Source organism: Leptosomus discolor, chromosome 6 (assembly GCF_034619465.1).
Source record: "Leptosomus discolor isolate bLepDis1 chromosome 6, bLepDis1.hap2, whole genome shotgun sequence".
Taxonomy (NCBI): domain Eukaryota; kingdom Metazoa; phylum Chordata; class Aves; order Leptosomiformes; family Leptosomidae; genus Leptosomus; species Leptosomus discolor.
Genome location: NC_141396.1, coordinates 13437866 through 13463337, shown reverse-complemented (window position 1 = coordinate 13463337; position 25472 = coordinate 13437866). Strand labels below are relative to the sequence as shown.

Below are 25472 nucleotides of genomic sequence, written 5' to 3'. Positions count from 1 at the left end.
AAAGTTTACCCCCATGAGTAACTATCCATGCACATCTCTTTGTTTTCTGTAATGGGGCAACTACTGTGAGTAAACTCATTTCCACATACAAAGTGTTCTCTCAAGTGAGACCTATAATCAGAGGAGTGTTTTTATATAAATGGTATTCTCAGTTCCAGCAGCTGTGGTGCACACAGCCTCTCCTTACTGATATCGTTGTTTTCTGTAACGATTTCTGCTTATATCGTAAGTTACCACAATGGTGAAAATTACTTTGTAGTTTTATGGAGAACAGCACGACCATGCATTTACTCAAATAACATGTAATTATAACAGTGAATGCTGCTTTTCTCTTTCTGTACACACCGTTTGGGATCAGAGCTGTTCTGTGCCACTAGAAAAAGCTGGTGACCACAAAACAGTGTGTCAGGTATTGCAACAGTCAGGGATTTCCTATGTAGAATCGAGAAGAGTAAAGAGGCATCATGCAGAACTATGCTATGCAGAAATACCAGACTTTGGAGCAAAGCATAATATAGATCAGAAGCTTTACATTTCTCTTCTGCTGATGTGCTGTCTGTTTTTCTTGTGGAAGCACTGATTATTGCCTAAGGTCACCAGCTGGGGTTCCTTCTACTTCTGGTCCAGGCCCAGTCATAGAAGTGCTGGTCAGACTGAATATATACAAGACCAGTGCTGATACTTGTAACCCATTTGGCAGTTTGTAGAGGGGAACTATGCATGAACACGCTGTGAAATGGAAAAGCCTTTGGCAAAGTAGCCGAACAGCATGCAGCACCAAAGTGGCCTCTGGAAGGTGGGTTTACTGTGGCAGAGGACTTTGCTGTGATGATCTGTGGGGAGCTGGAGAGTGTGCAGCTGTAACAAGAGTATAATGGGATGGAGTAACCTTGGGTAAACTCTGCCTTGCTGTGACAATGAAAAGGTTTTACAACCAAGCATGTGGCTGTTGCCAATCAGTCACTCTTTGCCAGGTCAAACACATGCTTTTTGGATGGCTTCCATCCCCACTGGCACCTGAAATTTAACAAGCAAATGCTTGCTGTGCCTTGTAATTAAATGTGAAAAGTACATGTGTCCAGTGCCAGAAAGACAAGAGAAAGCGTGGAGACATGTTGTTCTGACCTGCTTAGCAGTAAAACAAAGATGAGACGTTCTGCTTTGTTAGGTCTAGTACGATGGCTTATTCCACTCTTGTGCGTGCAAATTGCATCCAGCCTGGGATTTGGCCTTGTGGGCATGTTAGGATGGCAGCCTTAGCATATCTGAGTTCTTTTCCCAGCTCTGATTTTGCCCAAGCCTTACAGCCATGATATTTTTTCATTTCCCACTTGCCAAGGAGGATGGCAGAGTGGTTTTCCTTGAGGGGCTCTTGCTCTGTATCCAATTTAGCCTTGGTTTGCTCCTGATCCTCAGGGCATCCTGCAAGGTGCATCTGTGCCCTTGAACAGCTGCTGGAGGTGGTAATTAAATGAAGCACTCTCTCCATAGAGGATGGGGTGTGTGGGCTTGGAATTCTGTGAAGTGCTTTGTTTTGGTATGGTAATTTATAGCAGGTATGGCTGCAATGCCAAGAGCCTGCTTTAATTTTGTACAAATCTGAACAATTAATTATAATTGTAATCTGGATATAATTAGATATGACAAATAGTAGCGGTCAGAAAGATTAACCAGAGTTATTCACTGTAAACAAGCATGGTGGGCTGATGTCCATCTTTTAGAGGAGGTGCTTGTCCTCATTTGATATGCTTTTCCTAATCTCTTTTCTTAGAGTTAATCATGTGAGTACTGGGATGATATCTTTTCTATGGATTTTCAGATAGGAGGACAATAGATAATTATTCTTTTGCCAGCAAACTGCTCTATCTCAGAGTCTCTCCGAAGTCCTTCTGGCAGCTCCATCCTTTTTAGTCTTTGCAAGAAGCAAATGAAAGAATTACTGAGATGCTGTCATCCTGAATGTGTCATGAGCCAACTGTATGTAGCACACAGGATATATGCTGGGACTATATATTCCAACTGCATGTTTACTGTCAGAGTGTAACACTGGTATCTCATCCTCACAGGCCAGGCTTATGCTCCCTTGGACTACTGGTTCCAAGTTCTGTTGAGACAAGGCACATAATAGATTGGTTATAGCTGAAATTCTTACTTTTATTTCTGACAGTACCAGGATTCTGCTGTGTGCTCGATCCTGCTGGGGAGGGTGTACCCTTTGGACAGTAGATTTATGCTTGTGTCGTTTCTAACTGACAAAATGGTCTCGATATCTATGCAGAATATTGTTGTGGTACAACTTACAGAACTGATGATGAAACTTGCTCTCGATTTTGAAGATGGACTGTCTAAATATATACAAGGGGAGAGCAGAATAATTAAGTTGCATTTCAGAAGAGCATTTGAAATTAATCAATATGAACAAGCACCCCAGTGATGTCCCCTTTCAAGTTGCAGTGTCACCAGAAGACTCTACTGGTTTAGGTTAAAAAAAAAAAAATAATCATTTTATAGCTTATTTTCTACCTTGTAACAGTTCTCTTCTTTCATGTACCCTCTAAAAAGACAAAATGTTCTACAAAGACATAGGATCTGCATGTAACCTGAATATCATGATATGCTCTGGTCATTCTCTCCCAATGCTGGAAAGATGGGGAACCCCCAGATAGAGTCCCCCTGATGTTAGTGTCAGAGATCTGTGCTGTCTTCTCAAACCAAGTTACTGGAGTACACAGCTGCAGTCTCCAGCACAGCTGGAAGAGTCTATGGAGGAGGTCCTTCACAGGAATTGAATGCTTACAGAAACAGCTGTTGACATCTGGATAGTTCAGTGACAAGCAATGGGATTCTACAGGGTAGAGGTTGATCTGTAATTACAGTCCTGATGGGAAGTAAGTTCTGGAGAGAGGTTAGCAAGAAGTGCCTGAAAGGTCTTGAGAGAGCTATTTGGTTCTTTGGTCATGGTACATATAATGCAGACCCAATGCAAAAGTCTCATGAAACTCTATTTCATTGCTCAGTTTCTATGGGTGTCTGACTCATTTTTCATTATCCAATAATAAATACAGTAGTGAAAGTCACCTTTAACAGTTAGACATTGCTTGGATTTTATGGGAATGTATTGAAGTGAGTGCCAAGGTATAAAAGCCTTATGGTTGAGGTACTTTTATAACACATGCTTCATAAACCCTTATAAAGTGAGTGCAGTGCACTTCATCCTTTAGGATTACAGTATTATGGTTCTGAGAGGTGGTGATCTGGTGCTATATTCATTAATTAAATCTGTTATTAATGTTAAATTTGAGGCAATAAGAAGTGAAGTTGCAAGAAGTTGAAACAGGGTAGGTCCAGACAATTTTCCTCTTATGAAAGCTCAGTGCATCGTTACTGCTTGACTGGTGCCTGCAGGTTATCCATAACATTAAGGAAGTTTTTGAGCCATGTGAAGCAAGAAGGAGCCCCAAATCTGGGCTACTTTGTTAACACAAGGGATTGCAATGAGTGTTTTCCTTGGGACTCAAAGTTAGTAGTTATGTGGAAGCTGTTGCCTTCTTCATGCCTGTCTTGTTTGGCTTCCCAGAGAGCATAAGTCCCTCTTGTCATGGCTGCCAGTTGCTAAGTAATGGGGTGGCTTGCTTTACTTGTATGTAGATAAATAGGTTTTCTCTCTGGAACAGATTTTTATTACTGCTATCTACAGTTTTCTCCTGTCTGATATGCTGGTCTTGATGACTGGAAAGTAGAGGCTGGCTTCCTTTTCCCCTGATTGTTGCCGAGGTCAGTGTATCTACAGGGCAGTGAGCAGGTATCTAGCTGTTTTTTAACATCTGTAAAAGTTTATGTAAAGTTAAGGCGTGCTTTCTAAACCAGTGCAAATCGTGTAAAGATATTTTTGTAGCTTAATACTGCTTTATGTGTGTTAGTTTTCCTGGTAAGTAGACAGTTACTTGTGACGACACCAGAACATTTTTGTCTCAGAGGGGTTTGGGCTGACTTAATTAAACTGAAGTTTTTAAATTGAACTGACACATGATGAGGAAAAAAGAAAAAAGGATGATTTTCTTTGCAATGAGTTGCATCTGTCCTCCATGGAATTGGCATAGGAGGGCTTCAGGTATACTGTGTAGCTGTGTTCTAAGAGGCTAAGGTTGTGTATATACCTCCGAGGTCTTCCTTTAGCCTGCAGGGCAAGTAAATTACAGTAATGATGTAGGAGAGAGGAAGAATGGGAGGGGAATGAATAACCAAATATTTGCCAGTGACAAATATCAGATGGTCAAACATTTAATTGAAATGCTTCAGCAGTAAAAAATTACTTTTCCTAGAAGACATTTCTGAACTATTCCCATTGAACATACTTGTGATGAACTGATGTTTTGAAGGAGGAAAATTATTTTTATATCTTTAAGCCTTTAAATGTCATTTGATTTTGGTTTTTCAGTTTCAAAAGGAGAAAAGGACCTCCTAAGTCCAAACAAAGCAAAAATCTTCTGTTTGCATTGATGTTTCGGCATAAATTGTTGAAACTTTATGGCTTTTTAAACTCAAAGCTAATATGGAACTTTGGGAAGCAGGCTTAACTCTAAAGGTCTTGTGGGACCATACAATCCTTTAAATGTTAAATCGAAATGGGAAAGCAAAAAAAAAGGTTTTGTTTTTGTTTTTTAATCAGATTTGCATTTTCCTGTTGTTGATGTAGATGTAGCCTACCTTTAGGAGGTAGGGGTTTTTTTTTAGGAAGGAACTAAAGTGCTTCTTAGTTGAGGGTCTAGTGGGGGGAGGCCAAAAAAAAAAGCCTTTTCGCAGATAAACTGAGCACGTTCAATATGGAAATCACTATGAAGCTGTAAACTGGAAACCTTAATTTTCTGGTTTTACAGCAGTGTTTGTGGCAGATCTACCTTTTCAATTGCAGAAGAGAACAATGCAGTGCTGCAGAGCAAATTGCTAATACTTTGCTATGGAGCTGGCTTTATTTTGTAGCTATGGAGGCTTGGGTGGTTTGTAGATGTATTTTTTTAAACTGTTTTGTTTATTTCTTTTTAGAATAGCACTTTATATAAGCAAATGAGAATGTGACTGAGACCTCTGAAAAGGACTGCTTATGAAAAGCATATTAAAATGAAGAGGAAAATCAGAAGGCAGTACACAATGGTTTAATGTTGTCTACTTATTTCTGGGAACAAAAGACATTTATTTTGAACCTGTATTCTTTATTCATTTACTAGGATGCTTCCTGCTAATGTAACTCAGTGGTACTACTGCTACAGATACTGTACCTGTGAAACTTCTCTGTGCTGATTTAGAAAGATGTGCTTTGATAATTTACAGTCAAAATTTATGTTGGTTGAGAAAAATAAAGGGATTCAATGAAAACTAACGTTAATAAAAATGCCTTTTATGTGGCACATTTTGATTTTTGTCCAGAGATAGTTTATTAAAAGATTCAGCTGTGTACAAAACAGATCTCTGTTGTGTTGAGGTAACAGAATCAGGGAGCAAGAGCGATGATAAAGCTTTTGAATCTGATGCTATGGATACACGTAAGATGAGGGGGGTGGGCGTTTCTTGTGCCTTGGGTGCAGAAGAGGAAGGATAGCAGTGATGTACCAAGCAGGCCTGCCAATGTGAGGGCACAGCTGTGAAGGATACCGAGAGAAGAACTGAGTTCCAGGCTGTAGGGGAGTCTTTGGCATAACTGCAGTAGACAGATTGAGGCAGGTATCAGCTCAGGTTACCTGTAGCTCTAAGCTAGTATCATCTGGGCACATGGTAGCATTATGCTCGTGAGAAGTGTGCTTGCTCATTACTAGTGTGGCTCAATATTCCATATCACAATTGTCTTTGTGCCTGACTAGCTTGGAGCAGAGGAAGGGGAGTGTGTCACCATCTTGACTCATCCACATAGCCTATGGACATAGCCTATGTGAAACCAATACTAAGGAAGATGCTTGTGTTCAAGCCAGTGACACACCTGGGTTTTTAATCAGGGTAGCAGGAACTCAGATTCTTAGTTACAAATCCTGCCTTAGTTTTTCTTACTTAGCCTCATCATCGGGCATGCTGTTTTAGTGGATTTGTGCTGTGATAAGATGTCACTTTCCTTCCTCCCCACTTCTGCGTTTGTTCAGAGCTCCTTTAAGTGTCCTACATGCTCTTCAACAAAGATGAGTGACTCTTAGCTACTTCTATGGCTTGTGTACCAACTACATTATGGCAGGTATAGATGTAACACCTCCCCTCCTTGTTCTTTCTGCCTATAGCTTGTGCTTCTTATTTCCTGGGATAAATCCCCCTGAAGCATTCAGAGCTGGACACGTGCCAAGGTTCTCCGTCCATACATTGTAGTTTGTTGTTCTTGCAAGGTGGCCTTTCCAAATCTTCTTCCTTCTATGTGCTTCCCTCATTGCTGTCTGGTGTTCTGCTGAACTGGAGTTCATTCAGAACAGCTCTATATGTGTCATCGTTGCCCCCAAAGCTCCCACTTTAAAGGAGACACACTACGTACCAGGCAGCTCACTTCTGTATTTGTCTCCTAAGGAACTACCTGAAGTGCAGTCTGATTTTCAGCCTGGTTTGTGTTGTCTGGTGCTTGCCATTCATTGTCCACTGAATTTTGGAGGTCAGGCTATAGCCTCTAGAGGAAAAGCTGTGTAGTGTAAACCACCTCATCTCAAGTATGTTTTCAAGGACTTATCCTTAGCAGTAATCGATCCTGCCTCCTCTTCCCCTCTCCACTTAAACTGGAGAAGGCAGCAACCGAAAATATTTTACATATATGTGTCTGTATATATATATTTTTTTTTTTCTAAAATGTAGCAAGGTGAAATGTAATTTCCTTTTTAATAAAGGCTTCCATTTAATTTAATATTATAGAAAATGATTAGATCTTAAAAACCTATAAATTACATTTGACAGCTCTCTGGTGCTCCTTTGCTATTCCTTATGGCAATTATAAATGGCAACACAGGGTGCTGGCAGAAATGCTCATTCTGAAGGGAGTTTGTTTATTGGCTCTTAATGAAAAGCGATTAATCTAAATCACTGCTAGGGTGGATCCTTCGCCCTGGCCTCATAATGAGACATGGCAGTTTCAGGCCTTTGACAAATGTCCTGCTATTTCCCCTGCCAAAAGTTGTCACCTCCCCACGTAGAGTCCAGCAGAAAAAAGACAAATAATAATAGAAAAAAACCCAAGACTCTTCCACTCTTCCTACTTGCTACATAGCAAAACTGTGGGCCAGTCCTAGCTGTATGACTGGTGGCGGCCTTTTCTTTTTACTTTGATTTAGCCTCCTGTTTCTTCTTCCACCCTGCTTAGTGTAGGGTCAGCCTTGCCTGAGAGGATGGATGACAACTAAGATGTTGGGTGTGTTCTTTTCTCCATTTGAAGAATGGAGAGTTGATATCAGAACTGGGTGAAGGTGGGTGGGTGACTAATGTGATGGCACTTACAACAAGGTATGACTGATGTTGGACTCATCCAACTTTCCCTCTAGCTCTTAATTCTCCTAGTGATGGTTTCATTTTTTTGATCTTGCAACCACTGTTACGCTTCCAGAGGAACAAATTGCCTGGCTTTCTGAACCATCTGGTGGAAACATCACCTTTCCATCTCATCTGACCCATTTCTTGAACTATCCACGGAAGTGTTGCAGATCATGTGTGAAAGGGCAGAGTGGATGTTTTGCATGTGTACCACATCAGGTCTGTGCAACTGTTAGCTGTCTTGTGCTCCTTATCTGAGGGCAGAACTTTAACAGTGACCTTTTAATATACAGCATTATTAACTTTGTAACCTTTGGCGACATCAGGTGGAAAAGCTTTTTACTCCTGAAGTATCCTTCCCTTCAAATGTAAGATCTCTCTGGAATGTCTTGTTATGTTGGCAATCTTACGTCCTCCTTCTATTCTGCAGAAGCAAGTCATTTTTACTAAACTATGTTACAGTTCTCTGCCTGGTACAGGCAATATGCTTTAGGTGAACAGGAGTATACTTGAGGGACAAAACATCTTTGAAATCTAAATCACCAGTGACAGAAAAAAATCTTGAAATAGTGGAGAAACTGTTCTTGTCTGGAGCAAAATGAAATACGTATTTTGATCTGATTAAAAACAAGAAATGTACCAAACCTTCCTTCTAGGTGAAGGCCATTGGGACCTGTTCTCAAGACTAATTCCCAGGGAGTCAGATGCCTATGGGGACATTTCTTGTTTCCTGTGCTGGGCACCAGAGCACAATGCAAGTGCACTTTTTCAGGGCTTGTGGTGTGGCTTTCTGTGGGAACAGATGGAGATTGCTTCATGAGGCTGGTAAGCAGTATAAGTGAGGAGGAGTAAGTGGTATTAAGTTGAAGTATCTCTGAGCTCCAGCTGGCTTCATACAGGTGGCTTCACCCTGGGACCACATTCAGTTCTAGTTTTAAAGGCCCTTTTCATTTCTTAATGGAAAGGATCAGAAACCATTCACATTATATTCACTTTCCCTTGGTGACTTCATGGAGTTAATGAGGTGCTTAAGATTAAACAATCAGTGAAATTTTTTGCTTGATCAAGGTCTAACACGCAAAGGGTCTTACCATTCCTTGTAACTGATTTTTGCTGTAAAAATTCATGTGTTTCCATAGCGCGGTGGTGAAGCTGGAGCTCTGTGAGGTTGGATAAGAAAAGTTAATGTGGAGATGAGGGTAACGAAACTGCAGTGGATCTCAGCTAGCTGATCATTCTGCAGCTAACTGAAAAAGGCACTTCCTGGATCTGTTGAAAGGTGGTTTCTATATTAGTTTCAGCTCCTGTATCAGTAACATGCTGTGTTTAGCACAGCTCTAATTTATTTCCTACTGTTTGCCTTTATTTTATGGTACTGGCATTTGCTTTAATGTGATGTCGTTTTCTCCAGATGTTAATAAGGTGTTAATGTTTCCTCAACGTTTTTCTTGATAACATTTATGTAGAGCATGCCATCTGATAATGTGAAATCAACCCATTTTAAAATATTGGTAATAATTTTCTAATTAAAATTAGAGGCTCAGAAGTGTTTTTCTCCCTGTACAAATTGAGGTCATACACTTTCCCTCGCTTGGGGAGAATTATATGTCCACTGAGTGAATGAATATCTCCTACTGTGTAAATTGGAAGCAAGATTGTGTATCAATGTTTGCACACGTGCACATGGACTACTTTCAGATGCCAGCAGCTGATCTAGGTAGGCATTCTGTATTTCCTGTGAGGTGATGCTCTCATTTGTAGCTCTGGAAGCTGCCAGGTGATGAGCCTTAAATCTCAGGAGTGCCTTGTTCTGCACTTTTGAAGACAGTATTCCACATTTGGGAAGAGAGATGGTAGACTGGAAAGGAACCAGAAAAGTCTGGTGTGTCTGTCTGAAATTGCTATACCCAACCAAAATCAGCTTTGATATCAACATAGCATTTTTCATTCTTGCAAGTCTTTCTGATTTTATTTGGATAAAAAGAGAATGAAAAAAAGGAATCACTGAATAAATCTATGAATGAATCCCCCTAAAAATAGAAGTGAAACACTATTAATACTTCTAATAAGGAATAATAAGTGAATACATCTAATAGGAATCAGTGTGGTATGACCTTACTTTTACATGATGTTCAGTTTTAATTTTCCATTAACATTTTTTCCTCCATTTTTCTATTTAGATCATGCTCCTTAGTGATCCAGAGATTGAAAGCAGCATCCTTATCAGCTCTGATGAAGGGGCTACCTATCAGAAGTACCGTCTGAACTTCTATATCCAGAGCTTGCTCTTCCACCCCAAGCAGGAGGAGTGGATCTTGGCCTACAGTCTGGATCAAAAGGTGAGCAAATGGCTTCACATTTCAATGGTTCTTGAGCCAGGTGTTGAAGGGGATGGTGTCTAGCACTGCACACTTCCAGAGATGGTGAAGAAATTATGGTATGCCTTGGTGCTCTCACCTTGCAGGTTTAAATGTGCTCAAAACCCACCCAGTGACTCCAAAGCTGGCTTGCTAGAGGCAGTGCAGTTATGCTGTGATCATGATGGGTATGGAAGCTTTAGCAGTGGTGATAGTATGAAAGAGGAAAAGAATCTGAGATTTGACATGACATATGGAGCTCTTCTAAAAATCTATTGATTTGTAGACCTTGGTGATTGCTGAGCTGTCTTTGAGGATCGAGCGTTTGGGCTGGGTTGGTCCATGACAGCTGGCTGTTGCTTGTGAGGGTGTGTTCTTTCTGCTTGCAAACTGAACTCGATGTCTGGAAATCATTGAGCAGCAACAGATGAGAAACTCCTTTGTGCCACTTTTTAAGACACTTTGCAGTGCCTTCTGTTAGTGAGATAACTCTTAAGTCTGTTACTTTGTCCTTAGCAAGCCTGCTCTTACATAGCACTCATCTATCTTGAAAGGTGCTGAGTAATGCAGGTGCAATGTGATTTGAAAAGTGTCATGGCTGTGGAGTGTTGTGCTTTGATACTGGAACAGCAGTCCCCACTACAGTCCAAAGCTAAGACATAGACTGGATAATCAAGTTACAAATTTTAGAAAGCTTAAAACTTACCAAGCTTTTATCTTTCCTCGCTTCCATTTCTGATCATCCGTAGGCTCTGGAAAGTAAAAACATGATGAATAGCCTCTTCTTAAGTTTTTCAAGTGTGTGTGTTCCTACAGTTATTTTTGAAGTTTTCTAAACTAGTCAGTCTTGCATCCCAGATATAACGATGATAAACCCAAAATACTGTGCCTTTTGCAGAATTTGACAGAATTTCCTCTGAAAGGCTAGTGTAAGTCTTTACCCGAGGAGTTACTGAGAGTATAATCAAATAATCTACCACCGCTGTACTTCCCAATGCAACTTTTCCATCCACTTGTTAACAGGGTGCTATGGCAGGCACCAGGTGGTTTGCTGCTATGCTACTGATGATGTTTGAGTGACATTTGCAAGCATGAAGCTATTGTAAATACACTCCTTTCATAGTGTCAAGTCCTTACTGTATGAAGGAGTTAGTCAAATGTCGAATAGTTTTGTGCACTCAGATGTTCAATGTAACAGGGATTTTGAAATAGGCTAGAAAGACCAATCTATTTGATGTCATGGAATGGTTTGATGCTGCATTTAAACTGGAGGTAAAGATTTTAAAGGTGCTGGTGTTTGTACAAAGGCAGTCCTGAAAGAAATAGACACCTGATGAGGTCCTTATGGATGTGAGAAGCCAGATATGACACGCTGAGTACGTGTTTGCAAAGACATCCAGCTGTAGTGAGTGAGGAGCATCTGCTCTTGGGTTGAGACACTGTACTTCTCTTTCCAGTGCTTTGTAGTCTTTCTGTGACTAATGTCATGATTTATGATGTTAGCCACTGGAAGGAGAAATTAAAACAAAGTATGCACGCACACTTGACTGCGAGGTTGTAATTATTCTCCCCTGGTCTAGTACAGAGATAGTGGCTCAGGAGAATATTTGCTCCTGCTTCTTCAAACTAAAGTGCCTGACTGCCCACCTTAGCTGTTCTCATCTGCTCAGAAAAGAGCCAAGGAAAATGAACTGTGAGTTAGAAACACCCTGAGGCTTCTTGCATTTTATCCCAGGAACTGGGCAAATTTGTACACAGTGTGAGAGCAAAGATGAGGTGCTCTGCAGCTTGTTGGTCAAATGGAAATGGAGTGACTTGAAGTTCAGGCTTTGCCTTTATGTCTGCTTTTGTGTTCAAGGCCACTCATGATGCTTTTCTTCAGTGTTCAGAAAGATGGCCTCAAGTGCTGGTTGAAAGTTGATCCTTGAGTGGAACCATGGAGGCAGCAATTTTCCCAGTTGAAGTGTTTGCTTGTCGTAACCCAGGTATAGATTGTGCTCAGTCACATCTTGGCTTAGTAAGAGCTGTAAAAGAATTGTCACTCTGGCTCAAGATCATGCAGTTTCACTGCAGTTACTGTTGATACTGAGATAATGGGCAGTGCTGTTAGAGTGCTAAGGCAGTGCTATAGATTGTGACAGCCATGCTAGGTGAAGTCCCGAGAAGAAGTCTTCTGACAGGCCAGTGTAATACATTCCAGCCTGTCTGGAAACAGGAGTGGGAACAGCTGAGTGGGAACCAGAGGTCAACCATGACCTTTTGTTGGATAGGGATTAGGTCAATTAGAAGAACAAAGTGTCTTTTAGGCTGACAGTCCTAATTCCTTCAGTAGCTTCATCAGGTCTTATGCATCTTCATAAGATTGTTGTGGTTGTTCTCCTCTTGTTTTCTCTAGAAGCCAGATCTGGGTCTCACACCTTCCCACACTGCTATGCCATGCCCTCTCTCCTAGCTGTGATCATGGGGTGATGCCAGTGACAGTGATCATTTGATCTCTCTGCTGCTGACCAGAAGAGAGATCTCAAGAGCTCCTAAAATAAGTGGCTGGAGAGGCTTCAGTAGTGCATTGAGGTTGTGAGAAGGCTGTCCAAAGAGATGCCATACTGTTATCAGGGGCTAATTCTCCAACTGCAGCCTGGTTCTGCTGGTACTCCTCTGTCCTTTGTTTTTGTGCCTGTTTTCCTGTGGGGCAGCATGAAATCACCTGGCACAAAATATGTGGTTCTGGATCAAATAGTGCTTGCTTTCTCATTTCAGGTATCCAGGTTTTTGGGTTACAACCACTTTGAAACACTTCTGATTTAAATGCATGAAAGGGTAATAAAATAGAAAGTTTATCATTAGTCTGTAAGCTGCAGGTAATATTCAACTACAGATATAGTGACAAGGAAGGTGCTGATGAAAGTCAGTGGCTTGGTGTATGTTCAATGGTGCAGCCATTCCTGCAGTGGGAGACTGTGATCTTTCATGTCTCTAAGCTTTAAAAGTGTGTTTGACCTTTAATGTCTGTTTGTAATGACTCCTTTAGTGACAGATTTAAAAATGCCAATAACTCTGGAAACAAATCACATACGATTTGACTCCCAGCAGTAGGAAATATTAAGAGAAGATCTAATGCTCCCTGTCATAACTGTTAATGTTTAAAGAAGTTTGCAAATTTAATTTGATTTCTTAGATTAAAAAATAACTTTCAGATTATTATTTGGAACTGAAAGAAAAGTAATGAAATAAATATTAATATGGTGGTGTAAGCAAGCTGTGGTCAACTTGGAATGAAAGTGATGAATCTGAAAATCCATTTTGCCTACTATGTTGTTCCACACAGTAAAATGAAATATCAGCAGCTAGTTCCCTACATATAATTGATTTGGTCACTGCCTAGATCAAAAGATTTTAAAGTTGTTTTGTGTATAAACAATAGAAAAGTGTATTAAAGTTTTTGTGTGAAATAAAAATAGTCAATGTTTTGTATCTTCCTGTCAGAAAGTTTTCCTCTGAGATCTTCTGACCTACAGTTCCATGGCTGTGATTCAAGCCTCTTTTCCAATCACTTCTTTATCCTTAGCATCCCTCCTTTTTAGCTAACTTCTGCACATTTGACATTAGGCTATTCATCCAGTTGATTGAAAAAAAAATGAACCAACTAAAAAGAACAAATGTATTTTGAATTCTGTCCTCTAACAGAATTATTGTCACTTCGAAGTTGGTGGTTTAGAAGGTGTATTTACTGTTCTAAACTTAGAAGGTGTATTCACTATTCTAAGACAGTAGTGAATAAATGGAATAATCTAGAACTCTGTGGCACCCTTGTGGAACTACAGTCTTTTTATGTCCCCTGCAGTTTGTCAGTGGCCAAGTGTTAACTGTTTTAAGAATATGGCATCCCACTTACTTTTTTTACCCAGCTGATAGTAGCTACCTACAGTCTTCTAGCTTGCTTAGGAGAATGCTGTGAGACCTCAAACCGAGTATATGTATCGGTGACATGCAAGGCTTGTCCTGTCTTTCCTGAGTAACTTATGCCTTCTTGCAGTAATATTCTAGTTTTCTCAGCCAGTCACTGTTATGCCACTATTATGTGTAATTTTGATCGTAAGTTCCAGCTTCTCCTGCTGGCCCTTTCTTACTCTCAGTCTTGATGTGCAGGTGTTGCAGGATGTTCTGCAGATAGACTTGCTCTTCTCACTGCTCATCCTATAGCCTTGTTGTTGAATAACCCCTAGTATATCCTTTGCATGAATCTGGTTTTATACCTACCTGTGGACTTTTGCTACCAGTCCCACGTGATTCTAGTCTAAAGCCCAAGCCTCACAGTGATCTTATGTCCAAAAATGACCTTCCACTTCTTTAAGAGGAGCCCATCTCTTCTCAACAGAACTTTTCCTTGAAATATGCCTTCGTAGTTAAGAAAGCCAAAGGCTTTCTGACAAAATTATCTGTTCCGTCAACTGAAGTAATTGAATACAGCATCAGTTCCATCCCCAGATCTTTTATTACTACTTTCACATGGGTATTGTCCCTCTTTTTTCTGCTTGGGGCTATTCCCAGGAGCAAGGGAGAAGATTCAATGAGAGGGATGGAGCTCAGCAGCCTTTCTGAAAGATGTTTTGCTGTGTGTCTGCTGGTTACTCGTTCATTTAAGGACGATTCACAGCCACCACAATTTGTTTTCTCTTTGGAGTAGCCAAAGAATTATTGAGGCTACCTTCTCAAGTATGAGTTGACACAGCTTATCTTTCCTGTTCTTAATTTTTGTAGCCAATTATGACCCTCCTCTTCCTTGCTGACTCTCTTGTATTATCAAATAAAATAAATGCAGTATAGCTGAGCCAAGAATCTTGTTTGTGTGGGCATGAATGTGTAACAAGTTCGTAGACCCTAATATCTTCTGACAACATGTAAAGCATAGACAGGAGGAATTTTTGCAGGGCTTTAAGCAAGCATGGGTGGGTGTACTACCCACCCCTGAGCAGCTATGTGGCATTGTGCGATTGTCAGGCCCTAGGAGGTTAATTGCATCTTGTGAGTTGAAAATCTTGGATCTCTTCCCAGTAGCTTTGTGTGTGTCTTCTTTATTGATAAAATACTGCAATCTGATGTGTGCATGTGTTGGCTCTATTAATGGCCCCCTGTGGCTTTTGACAGAAGGTGGACACTATGTAAATGTTACAGCCAATTTTGATGCAAGTCAGGCTAGGTCTCGCTAGTAGTGTCCATATTGGCACTTGGATAGATGAGACAATACAAAGGGAAAATAGGGCTTCATCCTCCACTTTTCACAGGTTCTTGCAGAAAATATATAGGAAGCCATTTTAAATGACCCTTGTATCAAAGTGTGATGGGAAGGGGAGTATATGAAAAAGGTGTGATATTCTCTGTTGGAAAGTATTGGAAACTGCTTCAAGGAGTGCTGTGAAAGCTCAGAGTTTACCAGCATATATATAAGGTATAGTTTTTGTTGCTGCTATTTATAATGGCTGGGGATGAAGATCTTGAACTGTTCTTGCATTTCTGATACTAATATTTCAAGTGCCTCATGATTTGTCTCATTTATTCGAGGAACCAACTAATTCTCAATAAGCTCAACTTTCCAATCCCCAGTAACCCTCTGGGGAATGGATTAGTCTGGAGGCAGAGACAGAGTGGAGTTTCCAGCTCCACAGAATTTCTCTTTGAATGATGTTGAAACTTCTTTCAGAGCAATGTGCACACTCTTGCATGAATATTTTTTAAAAGATATTCTTTTAAAAAAAGAGAGAATATATGGGGGAAATAGGGAATAGGGGAATATTTAAAATATTTCAAATCACCATTGTTAAGAGAAAAAAGACTATGCAAAGAGATACAGTTCCACCTGTTTCTTAGAGGCCAAACTGTGATTTGGAACCCACTGAGAATAGGTGATAGATTGAATAATTCAATAACAGCCCAATTTAAATTCCCCAGCTACCTATTATGAATTTGAGAACACTGGATAAACAAGAAGTTTGGCAATCATGGCTTCTCCCTCCATAGAGCTTAATCTTCGGCAGGAAGTGAACAAAAGAAAGTGAGTATCTTGATATCTGTTCAAATGAGGTGATAAATAAAATGTGCAAGATAACATATCACCAAGTTGCACCTGGCAGACAGTATCACGTCTGACTGGGGAGATTCCTTCAGTGTTGGAGATGTGGCAAGTCATGATCTGAAAAATGAAGGCGGTGCATGTCAGCGCCCTGACTATCTTCACTAGACACTGCTGAATTTACCCCAAAGTATCGCAGATAACACTGGGACTAGGTGGGAAAGTGGGTTTTTTTTTTTTTTTTAATAGCCTAAATGCACAGAGCCAGAGCCACAACGGCAGTGCCTTTCTGCTGTCAGGTGAAAGTCTTCCCTGGAGTTTGGGCCCAGGCTCCCAGTACAACACAGCTCATTTAGGCCTTTTTTTTTTTTTTTTTTTGACAGTGTCCGGTGGGATAGGGTGCTGCCAAAGAAATCCTGTGGGGCTTGCTGAGAGGAGGGCAAGGCTGGGTTCATGTTCTCAAAATATAGGCACTTTATTCTAGGCAGTCATCCATTTTTGTCTGGGATTCTTCATAATGAGCCATTTTCATAGACTTCTGTAACAGTCCAGTTTGGAAGGGATCTTGGAAGATCATCTGGTCCAACCTTTTGTAGGCAAGGGAGCCTAGAACCCTGTCCAATCATGTCTTGAAAGCCTTCAGTAAGGGGGACACCACTACGTCGCTGTGGGGGAGGTTCCGGTGATTGATTGTTCTTGCTGTAAAAAATGTCTGTCTTATAGAAAGATGAAACCTATCCTGGTGCAACTGATGCCCCTTTCCCCTTATCCTCTCCATGTGGCTCCTTATGAAGCGGAGTCATATAAAGAAATTAAGTCAGACCTTTATAGGTGCACATACACACAAATGAAAGAAAAAGACAAGTCCTCATCTCCTCTTTTCCTGTTGTAGTAGGTCACTGAGCTGGGACACTGAGAGCCCTAAGTGCACTGAAGGACCCTTGATCAGGGGCTGACAGTTCTGCAAGGTTCCACACTTAGCTCCCTCTCCACCTGCACTGTTCAGCTTCACTAGCACAGAGACTGGGGAGTTACATTCTCCGTCATTTCCAGCAAGTGCCCCAGCCCCTAGTCTCAGCTTTTTCTATGCCTCTCATGGAAACTTAGGCACATGGGGACTTCGAGGTTGTGCTCAGGTGAGGATATTGCACTTTAAGTTGGAACTCCTGATGTTGGACAGTGCAATTCTGCAATTAAGCAGTGAAGCAGTGTGTGCTGCTGCATGTCCAAAGTGAGACATGACTCCATCCCAGGGCTGTAGGTTTTTGTTCCTTAGAAACTGAGGTATGGAGCTGATGAGAAGAGGTGGGCTGGTGGCTGCCTCACATCTCATTTTGCTATAAATCAGCAGGCATTCAGAACAGTCACCTAGTCTTCAGCAGCACTCCTGATCGTGGAATTTAGATGTAACTATAGTTGTCAGAAGTGTGAGCAACCTCTCCTTTTATCAGCAACAGCTCGAGACTGCACCTCTTGGGTAACAGTTTTTCTTAGCAAGATGCGAACATTATATTTAATAAGGAAAATAAGCTCTTTCTGCTCCTCCATGGATCCTCATGGTGGAGTCACCATTTCATTGTATGATGTGAAAGAACACACTGGGGCTAATTTCTTATCATGGCTCATTGATATCTGATGAGCACGATGACTGTGGTTCCAGTCCTATGGATACAATACTCAGTCTTCAAATTTATCTTGCACCAGTCACTAGGCGTTTGAGCACCCTGCAGAGTGAAGCTGGAGGCACACCTACTGCATTCTTTTCTTCACCCAAAGGGGAAAGAAATCAAGGAAGCTGCCATAATAACAATTACTCCTACAGGCTTATCGTAACTGAGGAATGAAATAAAGTGAGTATGTTGCCCAGCTATAAAGGAACACTTAGTGTTTCATGTTTAATACAAGCCATATTACAATAACTGCTCTTAGAAATCCCTACCATACCGACTGATTCATTGCATTACACATTCATATTGAGAAGTAATCTCTGCCCCAGAGAACTTGCAATTAAACATGAAGCTGACAGACAAAGCATTGTCCCTGCAGTATCCATAGTGTATTCAGGCACAGGTCATTAAAGTGCTTCATTGCTTAACTACCACTGAGGACTATAACAAAGTCAGAAACTGAACCCAGATAGAGTCCCGTTCCCATGACTTAACCACAAATAAGCCTTTCATCTCTTTGCCTTTTGAATGCTCTTCTGAGATCATCAGGTTCTACAAACATATCATGTGTCCCTTGCTGGACAAGCCACCTGCCAGCAGCTTTCCCAGGCAGACAGGGCTCCATCAAACAGATAAACTGAAATGCTAGTAAAGTTAAAAAAACCCAGACCAACCAAAAAAAAAAAAACAACCCACAAACCAACAAAACCGAAAAAACCACCAAACCCTTGAGATTGGGAATATTTAAAGGCAATTTACAGAAGTCTCTTCTTCAGTATGGTAATGAACTGAAGAATCAAAATCATGTAACTCCATTTACAAATCATGAATATGTATCAGTGCCTTTAAATGAAAGGACGACTAAAACAGATATAGTGTTTGTTCAATTCATTAAAAGGAAGATAATTTATCAGGAGGTTTTTTTCCACTCTTAAACTAAAACTATATGCAAATGCAGGGAAATCAAGACCTTGCGCTAATTCTGCTGCATGATGAATATTTTTGTAATCCTAATTAGAACCAGTCATTTAGTTCAGCAATTTCCCCCAATCTAGCCAATTTGAAATTAAAATAGATGCCTTGATTACAAAACTCATTAGCAAAGAAGCACTCTTTTTGCTAACCAGTTCATTTGGAATGCACAAACTGAATGAAGTGAGGAGCACTTGTGTTGTCAATTGCCGTAAGTGAAGTGAGCCTTAATTGTTAGCATTGTGAAGTATTTGTATTGCTGCATGTTTCATTGCAGTCTAATATATCATTCATTAAATGTAACAAAAGCAGTTTTAAAATGATTTAATTAAGTGGTGTTGGTGCACCAGGTAATATTTGTAAAGTCAAATGTCACAATTGTTTGCATTTGAAGTATTGATGGACATTACTGTCAGAAGGAAGACGTATGATTCTGCATTTATCATTCTGATGATGGTAAGCCTGGCAGTTTTAATAGGAGATGAGAAATCAAATTATGCAACCCTGGCTCTACTACAGACATGCCCAACGAATTTTGTCCTAGCAAAATAGTGAACTTTGGGCTTGTGATGATTTGTGGTGGCAAAAAGAAAGTAACTGCTCATGAAACTTGATTTAGCTAGAACAGACTTTCCTATTGCTTTTTATTTATGTTATAGATACTTCATGAACGGGCTTTACTTTGAAAAGGAAAATAGAGATAAATGGAGCGAGACACATTTGATGCTTAAGTATGCTGTTCTGCTGAAGCGACCTAGTTTATTGTGTAACAGAGCAAGGATCCTGTGGTTTATTCCTGGGCCATGCTAAATCTTGGCTGTATATTGATTTTGTCTGGGGCCTAAGTGTGGGGTGAGGGGTGGTTATAAATATAGCAGCTGGGAATAAACATGAAGGAATGAAAAAGGTTGAAGAATAAGAACACTGGGGACGTGATTTATTTTGCCTGACTGTAGAGATCTAATACATAGCAATGTATACCTATATTAGGTGCCAAGGCTGCACATAGTAGTTGGTGGTGATCTACTGGACGGTGTTGATTGATTTCTGGAAGCGCATGTAGGTGACTATTTTAGGATGAGGTAAATTGTACCTTAGACTCGTTTGTATTGACTAGGCCTCTGCTGACTGTCAAGGAAGTAATTTCCTTTGCTGAGATATAAGTATTTGCTATATTACCTGAGATTAGGGGACTTGAAACCAACCCTACTGTCTGGATGTGTGCAAAATGGATTACATGGGCTATGATTCCAATATGATCAAAGCAACAAAAAACATCAAGTTTGCTAGTTCCTGCTGTGATGCCTACAGGTTATAATGACTCCCACCCTAAAGGAGAGAGCAAACATGATGTACAAGCAAAGATGGAATTCCTTGTCCTTTTTTTTTATTTATCAAGATTCATTAGTGTAGATGTGAGTTACCTACCAGTCGTCTTCACTGAAATGAGATGAATCCAGAGGGGTTTCCTTGGCCTTTTTTTCCTTTTTTTTCTTTCTTTTTTGTTTCTTTCCATTTTTCTTTGCCTTCCATATTGCTTTTCTGAGCTCTGTCTCAGTATTTGCCTGGCCTGATGGCAAATTTAAGTCTGCTCTAAAAATCTGTTGGGCAGAATTATAGATGATATCACTTTCAACTGAAGAAGGAGCACAATTCAATTCAACTGTTGACTCCACTCAGAAGTCTGCTGATGCTGACCATGGAAAGCTTCAGTCTGGTTCCTTTTCCCTCTCATTGAGTTGACTCAATGTGGTGCTTGAGTTTAGAAATCATAGAATAGTTTGGGTTGGAAGGGATCTTTAAAGGTCTTCTAGTCCAACCCCCTGAAGGTAAGCAGGGACATCTTTAGCTAGATCATGTTGCTCAGAGCCCTGTCCAACCTGACCTTGAATGTTTCCAGGGATGGGACTTCTACTACTTCTCTGGGCAGCCTGTGCCAGTGTTTCATGACCCTCATTGTAAAAAATTTCTTCTTTATATCAAGTCTAAATCTATGCTCTTTTAGTTTAAAACCATTACTCCTTGTCCTATCGCAACAGGCCCTGCTAAAAATATTGCTCCCATATTTCTTATAGGCCTCCATTAAGTTCTGAAAGGCCACAGTAAGGCCTCCCTGGAGCATTCTCTTCTCCAGGCTGAACAAACCCAACTCTCTCAGCCTTTCCTCATAGGAGAGGTGTTCCAGCCCCTGATCATCTTCGTGGGCCTCCTCTGGACTCACTCCAACAGCTCCATGTGTTTTTGTATTGAGGACTCCAGAGCTGGTCACAGTACTCCAGGTAAGGTCTCGCCAGACCATAGCAGAGGGGGAGAATCACCTCCCTCAACCTGCTGGGCATGCTTTTGGTGCAGCCCAGGCTACGGTTGGCCTTCTGGGCTATGAGCGCATGTTGCCAGCTCATGTCCAGCTTTTTGTCCACCAGTAGCTCCAAGTCCTTCTCTGAAGGGATGCTCTCAATTCCTTCATCCCCAGCCTCTATTGATATTGAGCCCCAACCCAGGTGCAGGGCCTTGTACTTCACCCTGTTGAACCTCATGAGGTTCACATGGACCCTTCTCAAGCTTGTTGAGGTCCCTCTGGATGGCATCCTGTCCCTCAGATATGTCAACCGCACCACTCAGCTTGGTGTCATCTGCAAACTTGCTGAGGGTGCACTGACTCAATCTTACTGAAATGTCACTATTCCAGGCCAAACAAGAACAGGATTAATTGTACCCAAAATATCACAGCTGAACTAACAGAGAGGAGCCTGTGACAGTGAACATAAGTTTATGTGACTTGTCATGAAATTTTTATTTTGAATAGCACTACATATAAAATGTAGATGTTAACAGGAAAAAAGGCAGCCCTGACCTCAGAGCAGCCAAATGGTTTAGCCTGGGCCTAATTTTAAGGTTATGCATGAATGCTTTTGTGGATTAAGACCTGTAAGTATGTAAGCCTTTACACATTAGGGTGTGAAGTGTTTATACAGACAGGCTTTCACTATTGCAAAGTGCCTGGGTCTGCCAGCACCTGAAATTATGACCATGGGCATGTAGAATTCAATACAGAGGGACACTATTTAATTCCCCTGGAGCAATAGTGCTTTCTGGAAGGTGACGATTAAGAAGCTGTTGTGTTTTGTTAACCAAGAAGGGTCATGCTTTATCCAGAAGGATTTGGGACCCAGCAGCTCCCATTACTGTCAGTGATTCAGACAGCTGAGAACTGTTGGACATCTGCCTGACAGGGACTATTCTTTCTGTCTGGGTAATGGTGGCATTAATTAGTGTTTGCACATTGCCTTTACAATACAAGACCTCACTGTTTGGAAGTATTGCACATTAGAATGACAGTGGGTTACTTAAAACAATACTTCTAGCTTTAATGTCCTCAAAGATGGATGACTGGGATGGGATAGACCAGTGTCCTTGAGGCAGCTAGCTGGATGGATGATGCTGAGGGGTGAAGGTACAGTCCTTCCTCCCCCATGCAAACACCTGCGTATGCCTATTTGTTACGTCATTAGCAACCAAGAACTGGGGCAGCCCGTGAAGGTGCTTCCTGAGGGATGCATTTCTGCATTCCAGGCTGGGAGCTCACAGTCAGGAGTGGGAATAGCAGGCCTGGGAATAGCAGGCTATCCCTTGCTCTCAGTTCTGCCGCTAAGGCAGGGGTGTTTCGACTTCCTGTTGGCATCTGCTGAACCTCTGGCATATTTGCATAACCTGAAAAAAAATGCTAGTACTTAAGAAGAGGGCTATGGGAACCATCCAGGGATGAGAACCTTTAGGAACTGTACGGTCCTGATCCTGATGCAGAGCCTTGGCTGTAGTTGGCAGTGCCAAGGACTGAAGTCTTTGCCACCGTTTTACATCTAGCTGCTCTTCTAGCTCTGCTTTCCATTGCAGTTGAGGATGTTCAGGGCCCAGTCAGGTCTTCAGATCCTACAGATTGGCCCTGGACCACACAGAGCATCTGTGACTTGATTTCAGTGGGGGTCTATTGCTATGATGGCAATCTGTGTAGTGCTTTCCTGCTGAGCATGTCACATCCATTTAACAGGACACCGTTATATCTTATCTCTACCAGTGTATTAACAAAATCTTTTTATACAGCTGAGACACGCATATCTTGGAGCCAGAGAAACTCCAGAATAGGAACAGGCAGAAGCTGACATTTCCTCTCCACTACTTGTCTGTGAACCATAACTACCTTTTGTAAATTCCAGGATGCCCTGGTGATTTTTGCACCATGCAGATCTTAGTAGGTCCCTTTGTCATGACCAGGAGGAATCATTTGGTTTACCTAGCAGTGCCAGTGTTACCACAGTCTTGTCCCGATCGTGTTACCTACCACTGTCATGCAAGGGGTATTTAAATGGCTCAGAAATCACGGCTTGATGGTTGCCAGTACAGAGGCAGGATCAATGATGCAGTGAGAGGGGCTGGAGGAAAACTGAAGCACAGGAAGGTGAAGTGAGTTATGCAAGATTAGCTAGCTAACCAGTGACAGAGCTGCAACGTTACCCGGAGTTCCTAAATCATGTTCTGTTTTCCTTTCTACTGGCCCAGGTGGCCCTATAGAAATGTTACAGGAATTCCTCTTCTTGCAACCTCATCTCTCCCCAGGCTTCAGGCTGTGGTGGAACTTCCAGCATGGTTGGGGTGGGGACCCCACATGGGAATTTCACATCAGCAGGTGCTGTAGCTGTAGTAGTGCCACAGGACACTTTTACATTGTAGCATAGCAGTATACTAAAAAGCAGTATACTAAAAAGCTTGTACATTTAATTTCAAATAATTTTGTGGCGTTTGCGTGAAACGGATTTCTGTAATACTGGAAGCTGGTATGTGGCCCTAGTTTTGTCTCAGATTGCCTTCTGCAAACAGGTTTCTCTCTGTCTCTCCTCCCCTTTTTCACTCACTACAAACCATCATTGCCTTCAGTGCTTGGTTTCAGTGGGGAAATGGACCGTATTCTGATCTAATAGCACACCTGAGCTGGTTTACAAAAGATGTGTGCAGTCACATATGTAGCAGCTGAAATTAAGTGAGAGTCCATTGATTTTAGCAGGGAAATGCTGATTTATGTCACTGGAGGATCTGGCCTGAAAAACCTATGTGGTGTTCTGTCCTCACAGAAAATAAGATAGATGTAGTTTACTCCTTCTAGTGTGCAGGGTTTTTTTCCCTAAAATCTTCCTGCTGAGAGATGCAGAGTGTCTGGGCTCATCTGCCTCTGTGCAAGTTACTGCTTATGTTAAGACAACTATTTGTTTCTATTGTTCAACCTTGACATATGAGTATTCATCTGTTTTTTCTGTTTTTTTTTTTTCTTCTTTTTTTTTCCTTCTGATAGTAACTGCATGTAATCAGTTTCATTCTTGGGGGTTAAAGGTGTTAGAGGAACAGCTGTAAGTCCTTTGTCACCACAGTAGGCACAGATGATTCGAATGTCCTGTAAACTCAATGGTAACCCAGTGTGTTTCAGCTTTTCTTGCTCGTTGCTTCAGTGGTGAAAAAGGAGGCCAGTGCCTGGATTTCTGGTCTAGCACCTCAGAGCTAGCAATCCCAAGCTTTTAGAACTCATGAATTGGTCCCTTGAAAGTCATGAGTTTGACAAAGGAAAAAATCAGGAAGGCGTTTGAATAATTTCTGTTGTCCTGTCATATTTCTCTTGATGATTCTCTGCCTGAGGAAGGGTTGAGAATCATGTTTTCCAAATGCTTCCTCGCAGTTAATAAAACTAGAAGCTTTATCTTTAAAATAATAAAAAAAAAAAGGCAAAAAAGCCAAGGTTTTCATGATGTCCTGATTCCAGCAGTGTTCTGCTGCAGGCCATCTATGCTTCTAAGAGAGATCGTTATTCATCATTGCAAATGCTGCAAGTCTTCAGTTGCATTTTGGTGCATATTTCAACCAGGTCTTCTATATAGGTTGCTTGGGACAAGACTGGTGGCCTGTTTGGGTGTGCATATGCTTGTGTGCATGTTTGAATTTTTCCAGTAGAAGCCCCACAACAGTTTGTGGTAGTTACAAGAAGTTCTTCCAGTGTAATAAAATTCTTTAGATTTGTGTTCAATTGATTTTTATAGGACCATGGGTGGCTATAAAATGGAAGTTAGGGCATGATGCAGTAAAATCTTGGCATATCTGAAGTATTGTGGATATGACAAAAGGAGGAGCTGAGGCACCAAAGTGAGGGGTGATATTTTTGAGAGAAGGACAATTGCTAAAACAAACAAACAACAAAACTTAAAGCTTTATAGAAAATCCTTGGGATTCTGTAGCGCAAGAGGAGGGAAACTTGATCCTTCTCATAGCCTCCTACCTTGGGCAGCTCATTTCTGCCAGAGGCTCAGTGATCATAAACTGTCTGGATGTAGATTTGGTAGCATTTTATACTTGCAGTGTTCAAGTGATAACAGCTCGTACAAATAACATGTTAGCAGAATATACTTTACCCAAGGGGACTTTCCTGCCGTATAGTAAGAGAACAATAATGTCATCAAAACTTTTGCTGCCAAACCAGGACTCTGCTTTTGTCCTCTGAGTAACACAGCACTTGCTTCAGGCCAGTTGATTTCCTCAGATCTCTGTGCAAGTCCACGAGAGTTATGCACACGTTCCCAGCAGCACAAATGTGACAAACCTGAAAGTTCTGCTGCAAAATTGAGTCCAATGTTCCCTAGCCAGATGAGCAGTGTTTTTTCTCTAGTGAAAGCATGGAGAAGGCTGCTTTATTTTTTCCTCTGCGGCCTTCACTTATGAATTATGCTGTACCATCACTGTGAACATTGATTAACTTCAGAAATTAAAGTTGCTTTATATCAAGTTAGGTGACTTGTTGTTGACTATAGTTGTTACCTTGGATCGGGTTTGCTTATTGTTGTTGGGTTTTTGTGGGGGCTTTTTTTTCTTCACCTTGCTCCATAGGGT

At 41.2% G+C, this 25472-nt stretch overlaps 1 protein-coding gene across 1 annotated transcript in view; it reads left to right on the top strand.

Moving 5' to 3' along the window:
* SORCS3 (sortilin related VPS10 domain containing receptor 3) overlaps positions 1-25472 on the top strand; it is a 304754-nt gene that overhangs the window by 157241 nt on the left and 122041 nt on the right. Inside the window, exon 4 of the mRNA XM_086466346.1 lies at positions 9666-9824. Coding sequence (XP_086322472.1) covers positions 9666-9824 — 159 coding nt within the window. The remainder of the gene's footprint in view (positions 1-9665; positions 9825-25472) is intronic.